A 10058-nucleotide genomic window follows, 5' to 3' on the forward strand; every position below is an offset into this window, starting at 1 on the left:
GCCCGGCGCGTGCCGGCCCCCCAGCCCGCGGGCCGCCGCCTTTGTTCCGCGCATTAGCATAAAGCTGCCATGGATCTCCCGTTTAAATAATTCCACACAAAAGGACAGAGCATGAAAGGGAGCGAACAAGGGAGGATCCGCGAGGCTGCGCCGTCCGCCCGGCGCGGGGAGGACCCGCGCTCGAGTATTTCCCTCCCCTCGAGTTTCAAGTGGCCCCCGGCAATCTGCTGCGCCCCATTATGCGGCCGCGGGCCGACGGGGTGGCTGGCCGCTGCTTTTATCCTCCGAGAGTGCCGTCGGGGCCACCGCACGCTCCGTGAAGGGCCCTCAGGGCTGTTTGTTTTTAGCTCGGGTGGCACCGGGCAGGGGAGTGGGGCAGTGAGGTAGGGGACGCGAGGGCAGCGGCGGGAAGGGGGTGTTGGCCACAGCTGCCCAAAGAGAAGCCTGGAAATGTGGGAGACATCTTTACTAGAGGTGGCGCCTGGGCGAGCTGGGGGTTCAGGGGGACCGGTGGCAGTGAACGTGGGCCCTGGGCCGCAGAAGGGGTCGGCACCTGCGAGGGGGCCAGAGCAGAACTGGCCACAAAGGCCATGGTGACCTCCATCCCCTCCCTCTGCATTGCCCCACACACCTCCACCTCGCCTGCAAAGGGGTGCTCTTGGCCTTGCCTGGCTTCCTGGTCTTGGTTTGGGGCACCAGTGAGCTTCCCACGGCTTTCCCTCTAGGTCACCCCCCCCTGCCTCCAGGGCAGCCTTTGTCCTCCTAGCCCCTGGTCCCTGCATCTTTCCCTCCCAGTCTCTGTCCCCCTTCCTTCCCCTCACTCCTGTCTCGTCTCCCCTCTTCCAACCTCCCTCCTCTCCACTCTCCCCTACTCTCACCCCTCCTAGTCCACCTCTATCTCCCCCTCACTTCCAGTCCCTCTCCTCTCAGACTGTCCCCCCACACACTCCCGAGGTCTCTTCTCGTCTCTCCTGTCTCTTCCCTGCCTGCTCTCTGTCCCTGCCCTCACCTCTCTCCCCCTGTCTCTGTGCTCTCTGGGCTTCACCTCTCTCCCACTCTGCCCTTCCCTCCCCCCTGCAGGGCTCCTCCGACTCTTCTCCCCCCCTCTTACTCTCCCCTACTCCTCTCTCCCTCCTCCCCACAGGCCAACGTGTGTTATTTTATTTGTCTAGAGAGGGCCTATTTGTTCAGTGATGTGTGGCCTCCTGGTCGCCTGCTTTAATGGGGGACGCGGAGGCTTGGTTTCTGTGACATTAGCATACAGCTGCCGGGCTCCGCGCCCCGTTCCTGGCGCACACTTTATCCTGGCCTTATCATCACTTCTCTCAACCAGAAAACAATCAACAGCTCCTCGCCCCGAGACTTTCCAGCCCCTCTCCTGGTTCCTTGGCGAGCTCTCTCTCTCTCACACACCCTCTTGTAAGGGTAAATATTGATCAGCTACTTTACATTTTTTCCTCTATGCCTTGCTTCGTTCCCACCATCTCATCTTTTTTTCTTCTGCTTTCCTGTGATATTTGGGTGCAGTAAAAACCATAAAGGGCCCTTACTGAAAACGAGGTGGTGACACTCCACTAAAAACTGACCTGGCAGGAGAGCATTAGAGGTCTCCGTGAGCCAGGGTTGTTGCATGTCATTTGGAGGACTACAAATTCTGGAAAATTAACTTTGGTATTGTCTTATCAGTATTCTTTGCCTCAAACCGTAGACTTCCAAGTTCAGGCTGGAGCCCAAGATGTCCCCAGCCAGAGAGCAAATGCTGACACAGGCAGGGACAGCACGTGTCCTTCCGTGTCCACAGAGTTGGTTTCAGCACCGAGGAGTCCACATACTGGTGTCTATGAAGTGGCCTCCTGTGCCAGACTTTACCATCAGCTTTATTCTCTTTAAAGCCCTTAAAACAGCCAACCTCAAACCCTGACCAAGATTTAAGTTCTTTCAGTCTTAGGAGACTGCTCCTCAGTGGTAAAGCTCTTAAATCTGCATGTATATGCTACAATTCCTAAACCCTTTCAGTCTTAGGAGACTCGCTCCTCAGTGGTAAAGCTCTTGAATCTGCATGTATATGCTACAATTCCTAAACCCAGGACATTATTTAGCATAAGTGCTGCATTTCCTATTTGGGGGAAATTACTTTCTGAGTTAGGAACAAGAATTAAAACGATGTCACGCAGGGCACTTTGTGGACTAAAATAGATTTGAGATGTTTTCAAATCTGCCACGCTGCTCTTGCAGGCCGAGACGGCTTCTTAAAAGACTGCGAAAGAACTTACTCTCAAGTGGATGCATGATTTGGGATTGGGGCTGAATGGCCGTTAGGGGTCACTTGTATGTGACTAGACGCTTTTGAATGGTAATACTCGGTCACAGAAGCCATAATTGTTGATCCTCTAACTGAGGCTGTTCTGTTAATCCCCATCCTGGGGTCCCAGGGCCTGTCACAGAGACTCGCGCCATTTGCTGATGAGTTTGACCCAAGTCCTCTCAGGAAAGGGGATGAGGACTGGTCGCTGGAGCTGCCTCATTCACCAGCCCCTGAAATACGGTTCCCCGTGTGTCGGGTCTGGACTCCGGAGAGTGGCCCAGTCACGACGGTTCCCCATTCACATTTCGGCGTGTGCCATATGGCCAAGGCTGGGCCCTCCCCTAACGGCCCTTGTGTTTGTGGAAAGCATACGTGTGAAGGAATTAGTGGCGTGTACTGCCTACTTCCGTTCGCCTTAGGAAAGGCAGAATCCGGCGTGCTGGACTGATTTTATTTTTGGGAAGTATCAGGTGACTTTGTATTTCCAAATAAGCTGTTTGCAGCCGAGGATTTGGGAATGTGATGCCAACTCGGGCTCTTCCTTCTAATCGCCATGCCTTGTATTTGTGCCAGCTCTTGCTAACTGTTAACGTATGTATAAAAGGGGCCTGCAGGAGGCACTGGACTCCCACAGGGCCGACCGAGGTTTGAGTCCTGGACCCGGTGGCTTGCATCTCACGCCGGGTGCATGTGTGTGAATGCTCATGATCCCGAGAGGAGAATAGAGGACAGGGGATTGTGGCGTGGCCATCTCTCCAGGGGCTGATTTCTCACTTTCTCTCTCTCTGTCTCTCCAGTGGGCACAAGTGCTCTACAGCAAAAATCTCTCTTAAAAAACAAAACAAAACAAAACAAAAACAACAACAAAATACATACAAATAGCAGAGGACCAGGTGGGGACACAGTGTTAGCACAGCTGGATTCACATTGGAGAGGTCATAGGTTCAAGGCCTAGAACCGCCCTAATCACATCTGGCATGGGCATGCCCACGATCCGTGCCAGCTGAGATTGGGAGTAAATTATGCTATGAAGAACTCTGTTGGGGGTGGGGCCAGCAAGTGGCTTGGTGGTTGTGGCACTGGACTCCCACATGCTTGAATGCAGTTCAGGTTTCCATCCCGGTGGCTTGAAACTCATGCTGGGCACATGTGCGTGCATGCCCGACACTCCAAGAGGAGAATGGAAAAGGGACTGCAGCATGGCCATTGCCCCTTGGGGGAGGGGAGAGATTTCTCACTCTCTTTCTGTTCTGTGGGGGTGCTGTCTCTCTCAGAAGAAATAAATGAATAAACTTCTTTGTAAATGAACAAGAATGGGATCAGCAGTTGGCATAATAGCTATGTCACTGGATTCCCATGTAGTTGACCATGGTTCAAGTCCCGGACCTGGTGGCTTAAAACTCACACCAGACATGTGTGCATGCGTGCCCAAGATCCTGAGAGAAGAATGGTGGAGAGGGGATTGCAGTCTGGTCATGTCCACTGGGAGCTGATTTTTCAATTTCTGTCTCTCTGGTGAGCGCACACACACCCTATAGCAAAAATCTCTCCAAAAATGAATATGTAAATAAACAAGAACTGGATGTATATCCTTTAAAACCAGTTTTAAGTTTTGACCAGTTTTAAAGAGATCCAAATAAGTGAAAATCTTTTTAAGAAGAAAAATTTATTTCTTTCATCAGAATGAGAGAGACACAGAGAGAAACACTCTCTTTCTTTGCTTTGTTTTCACCAAAGGGCACATGTACTTGCTGGAGAGAGACAGACAGGGGAAAGTAAGAAAGCACCCCCACCCCCACCCCATGGGGAATGGTCATTCTGCAATCCCTTCTCCATTTCTCCCTCCTTTCAGGATTTTGGGAGTGCGCACGTGCACACACATTCCTGGTGTGTTTTTCAAGCTGCCAGGTCTAGGACTTGAATCGCATAGTCAGCCATGTGGGATTCAGCTGCCTTAACACCACTCACAAGCTGGCTCAAGAGAACTGTTAACAGGTTTCATGCCACGATCCCCCCTCCCGCCTTCCCAGCCAGCGAGGATCACTGGTGTGCCTGGCACATACAGGTCCATCAGGAAACCGAACCTCAGTCTTCCATAAGATCCAGCCTCACTTGAGCAGTGTGTGACCACCACGCCACTAAACCGGCCCTGATAAAAACAGTCTTCCATGTTAGTCTCGCTGGTTCCTGAATCCCTGCATTTTTCCTGATATTCAGTTAATTTGTTTTATTTATAAGAAAGAGGGTGTCTGATCCACATTGCAGGTAACATGTACCCCACCCCTATGTAAAGCAACAGTGCTGAGAATCAGAGAGAATGAGCTAGATTCATTTCCCTCTACCATTTGATGATCTAAAACCTCTGTGTGACTCCTTTGATCTTCCAGTTTTTCAGCATCTTTATTAAACCAAAGATGTGCACTGAGAAACAGAAACCAAGGCTGAGAGCAGCCTCCTTGTTTCAGGTCACGTAAGCTTTCCCATGTAAGTTCTTCTGATGTTGGGCTACAGATTTAATTTTTCATCATCTGTTTACTGATTTCCCATTCTGAGCACATGGTTTTCTTTCTTTCTTTTTCTTAATCACCCACAAGTATTACCAGGTAAACGTGAAGAACTAACAATACTGGTGGCAGAACATTCCGGGAAACCAAACAGAATCACACCCAAGTTTCCCACAGGATGAGCTCATTTTATTGCTAAAATGGGTTATTCTGCAAAGGAGCAGGTCTGGTGTTAGTGAAGCCTCGCTGCCCCAGGATGGAGACGCACGGCCGTGTGCCACCTACTGGAACCAGGGGAAACTACAGGCACAAGGGAGGGGGAAGAGCCAGGGTGTGCTTGGCTGTCAAGCCAGGCTTCAGAGAACTGTTCTGTTTCCCCAGCGCACTTCCAGGAACTAAATGTAGAAACCAATAAAGCGGAGACCTTGACCACGCTAAATGATGCCAGGCCATGCGTACATGGGCAGGTGGTAATGGTTGTAGTGTAGGTAGTCAAGGATGCTCCTTTCCACCAGGGATTTGTAGATGCGTTCCTCGAAAACTCTTTTGAGGTACTTCCTGGGTGTCCCCACCAGTTCTAGCTCCTCGACCTCGATCTCATGAACTAATTGCTCTATAGAAGGAAGGTCTTCCTCCTGCAAACACAGAACCAGGCCAGATACAGAAATTACTTGAACTCAGCACGGTAACCAGGCAGTTTTGCTGAAATGAAAAACACAGTGGTCCACTCCCCAAAGATGGCCATTGTTGGGGTAGCTATTTAAAAATATTTTTAACTATGGCAAAATATGCATAACCTAAAACTTATTATTTTTACCATTTTAAGTGACATTAAATACATTTGCATTTGTCGTACAATCATCACCATTGTTCATCTCCTGAACGTTTTCATCTTCCCAAACTTAAGCTCTGCATCCATTAAACAGTAGCTCCTGGGGCCGGCAGGTGGCATGATGGTTAAAGTGCTGGACTCCCATATGGCCAACCATGGTTCAAGTCCCACACTTGGCAGCTTTGCTTTCTCACTCTCTCTTTCTCTAGTCAAATTAAAAAATAATAATAAATAAAATAACATAAAATTAAATAATTCTTAAAAAAAAAAAACAAACTGCCCAGTAACTCCCCATCCCAACCACCACCCCCTAGCCTCTGGCAAACACCCTTCAACTTTCTGTCTCTGTGAATTTCATCCTCTAGGACCTCACATGAGTAGAACCATCTGTCATTTGTCTTTTTTGTTTGTTTAAGAGATATTTTTGCTATAGGGCATGTGCGCTCACCAGAGAGAAAGAGAGACAGAAAGTGAGAAATCACCCCCTAGGGGGGTGGCCACAATCCCTTTTCCTCCATTCTCCTGTTGGGGCATTGGGCACACTTGCAGACCAGCCCAGTGTGAGTTTTAAGCCACCAGGTTCGGGACTCGAACCGCCGTCGACTACGATGGAGTCCAGCGAAGCAACCATTATTCCATCTGCTGGTCCTAGCATTTGTCTTTTTTATGACTGGCTTACATCACTTAGCATAACGTCTTCAAGGTACACCAGGGATAGTCATTTTGTTTTTCTTTGTGTCTTATTTTAGTTTTGTCATAAGATGCATGCTCTGGCTGAAGACAGATAGGGAAAGTGAAAAGTCACACCCCCCAGGGGAGATGGCCACACAGCAGCCCCTTTTCCATTCTCCTCTAGGGATTTGGGTGTGCACACACACCTATGCCTGTACTTCTCTGTCGTTCCAGTAGGTGGCACACAGCCACGTGTCTCCATTTCTGGGGCAGCAATGCTTTATAAATACTGGGGCCACTGGGTCTAGTACTCAAACTGTGGTTAGGCATGTGGGAGTCTAGCACCTTACACCTGTTGGCCCTAAAAATGGTCATTCTTTGGTTTTTCTTTTTTTTTTTTTTTGAGAGAATTTTCCTATAGACTGCATGCTCTCACCTGAGAGACAGAGAGAAACAGAAAGAGAGTGAGCGAGAAATCAACCTCCAGGGAGGATGGCCATGCCACAGTCTCTCCTGCTCCATTCTCCTCTTGGGATTTTTGGGCACACATGCACATGCATCCCGTGTAGGTTTTAAGTTACCAGGTCCAGGATGTGAACCACGGTCGACTACGTGGGAGTCCAGCAGTGTAACCATTATGCCATCTGCTGGTCCCCCAAAATGGCAATTTTAAATCCTTAATTTTCAGATAAAATTATCTGGGGCTAGCCAGGTGGCATGGTGGTTATGGCATGGTAGTTAAGGGGCTGGATCCCACATGGCCAACTGAGCGATTCGAGTCCCAGACTTGGGAAAACTCCTAGTTTACTATACTTGGTTACAATCCCCAAGAAGTAGGATTTTAAAACTTTAGAATAAATGCTTAGTAAAGCTAGATATTACTAGTATCTTTAAAGACAGGGCCCAAAGAGAATAAAGTTATTTGAAGTGAGAATGATATGAGTATCTATAGTATAGTAGAGGTTTTTCCAACATTTTATTATACACATTTTCAAACATAGGGTGACAGAACCGTACAGTGAAAATCCACGCACATGCTTACACGCCCCCACTTGGATTCCACAGTTAACATTTTACTGTGTTTGCTTTGTCTTCCCCTGTCTGCTCCTCTGTTGGAGTGTTGCTATCGATGGCATTTCATCCAGGTTTGAGCAGTACTTTCTGAGCCCTGTGATTGGACACTAACCTAAAGGCAGGGGCGTATGGACTTCAAGGGTTAGTTATGAGGGAGCTTTGGAAGGTTCATGGAAAATGGAATTAAAGTATGAGTTTATTTTGGTGTGACAAAAATAAAATTCATGCATAGGTTTTTCCATAATACACATTTTTTCCCTAAAGATGATTTCTTTACTTTTTTTTAAAGAATTATTTTATTTGGGACCAGCAGTTAGCATAATGACTGTCGCTGGACTACCATGTAGTCTACCACAGTTCGAGTCCCGGACCCGGTGGCTTAAACTCACGCTGGGCGCGTGTGCATACGTGCCTAAGATCCTGAGAGGAGAATGGAGGAGAAGGGATTGCGGCATGGCCATCCACGCTGATATCTCGCTTTCTGTCTCTCTGTCTCTCTGGTGAGCACATGTGCCCTACAGCAAAAACCTCTCCCCCGCAAAAAGAATTATTTTATTTGACTTTATTTATTTGTTTTAATTTTATCAGAGAGGAACAGCGCGCGTGAGAGAGAGACAGAGAGAGGAACTGAGAAAGCAAGCTGCCAGGTCCAGGACTCAAACTATGGTCAGCCATGTGGTAGTCCAGTGCCCCCAACCACCATACCACCTGCTGGCTCTCATAATACACATTTCCATGAACTTTTTAAAGACCTTCTCCTCTTTCAGCTTGCAATAATTCTTCTATTTTGAGTGGAATAAAAAGTGATTTACTTGCAGGATTTTACTGGGTCATTAATTAATTAATTAATTTTTTGAGAAGTTTTTGCTATAGGGCACGTGCACTCACCAGAAAGAGAGAGACAGAGAGACAGAAAGCGAGAAATCACCCCCCAGGAGGGATGGCCACACCGCAATCCCTTCTCCTCTATTCTCCTCTCGGGATCTTGGGCATGCACGCACACACACCTGGCATGAGTTTAAGCCACCGGGTCCAGGACTCAAACTGCAGTCAATCACGTGGGAGCCCAGTAACATAGCCATTAGGCCAACTGCTGGTCCCAATTAATTATTTTTTTTTTAAATGCCAGAGGACGTGTGCCTGCCAGAGAGAAAAAGAGAGAAAGTACTCCCAGTGGGTCTTGGTCATGCCACAATCCCCTTTCCTCCACTCCTTCCCATCAGTATTCTGGGCACATATGCACACATGCCCGGCATGCTTTTTCAAGTTGCTGGGTCTGGGACTCAAGACACAGTCAGCCATGTGGATCCAGCCTTCTCTACCCAATGCTTAACCACTGTGTTACAGAAGTGGCCCTAACTTTGTAAAGTTTTATTTGTAAGATGTTGTGAATAATGCAGCAGTGGACATGGGAATACGGATATCTCTTTGACATACTGATTTCAATTCTTTGAGTATATACCCTGAAGTGGTACTGCTGGATTCCATGGTAATTCTATTTTTATCTTTTTGAGGAACCTCCATACTGTTTTCCAAAATGGCGACCTTAATTTCTATTCCCACCAACAGTGTACAAGGGTTCCCTTTTCTCCTCGTCACTTACTATCTTTCATCTTTCTTATTCATTTTTTTAAATAAACAGGCATTCTAATAGGTATGAGATGATAAATCAGTGTGGTTTTAATTTGCATTTCCCTGACGATTAGTGACCTTGATAATTTTTTCAAATATCTATTGAGTATATATCGGCATGAGTTTCAAGCCACCAGGTCCAGGAGGCAAACTGCTGTGGCCGTGTGGGAGTCCAGTGACGTAACTGCTACATCATCTGCTGGCCCCATGCATAACTTTTTGAGGAATCGATAAACCATTTTCCATGGCATCCGTACAATTTTACATTCCCACCAGCAGTGTGCAAGGTCCAATCTTTTCATAGCCCTGCCAATATCTGTTATTCCATCCCCTTCTGGTGTTTTTCTATAACCATCCAGGTGGGTGTGAGGTGGTGCCCTACTACGGTTCTGACTTTATTTCCCTAAATTAATGATGTCGGGCATCTCTTCATGTAAATGGGTTCATGTCCGGGCTCGCAGTTTTATTGCATTGATTTGTATATTATAGCTATCCTTCTGCAATTAACACACTGTCTTGATCACTGCTGTTTTTGGTACATTCTGAAATTGGACAATATCAGTCCTTCAACTTTATTCTTTTTTTTCTCCCAAGATCGCTTTGGCTATTCGGACTCCTTCTATTTCCATATGAAATGCGATCAGGATTTGCATTTCTGTGAAAAATTCCCTTGAGATTTTGATGGGATTTCAATATTGAATCTGTAGATTGTTTTGGATATTACTTTTTTTTTTTTTAATTAACAGGAGATGCATGCGCTTACCAGAGAGAGACAGAGAAAGAGAGAGAAACATTCACACAATGGGGCATGGTCATGCCTCAATCCCTTTTCCTCCATTTCTCTGTCCTGTCAAGATTTGGGCATGCATATACATGTTCCTAGTGTGTTTTCCAAGTTGCCGGGGCTGGGACTTGAACCACAATATGCCATGTGAAGTCTAGCTTCCCTTACCTACTAGGCCACAGATTTTTGTTTTTTTTGGAGAGGTTTTTGCTATAGGGCACGTGTGCTCGCCAGCCAGACAGAAAGAGACAGAGA

The 10058-nt window shown here is 47.4% G+C and overlaps 1 protein-coding gene across 1 annotated transcript in view; it reads right to left on the reverse strand.

The window, feature by feature from the left end:
- Window positions 1-4960: 4960 nt before the first annotated feature.
- The window catches only part of CFAP61 (cilia and flagella associated protein 61), a 389757-nt gene continuing 384659 nt past the window's right edge, over window positions 4961-10058 (reverse strand). The window contains exon 27 of the mRNA XM_006163629.2: window positions 4961-5444. Within this exon, the coding sequence (XP_006163691.1) occupies window positions 5244-5444 (201 nt within the window). The 3' untranslated portion in view covers window positions 4961-5243. The remainder of the gene's footprint in view (window positions 5445-10058) is intronic.

The sequence above is a fragment of the Tupaia chinensis genome, unplaced genomic scaffold (genome assembly GCF_000334495.1).
Source record: "Tupaia chinensis unplaced genomic scaffold, TupChi_1.0 Scaffold142716_1, whole genome shotgun sequence".
Classification (NCBI taxonomy): domain Eukaryota; kingdom Metazoa; phylum Chordata; class Mammalia; order Scandentia; family Tupaiidae; genus Tupaia; species Tupaia belangeri.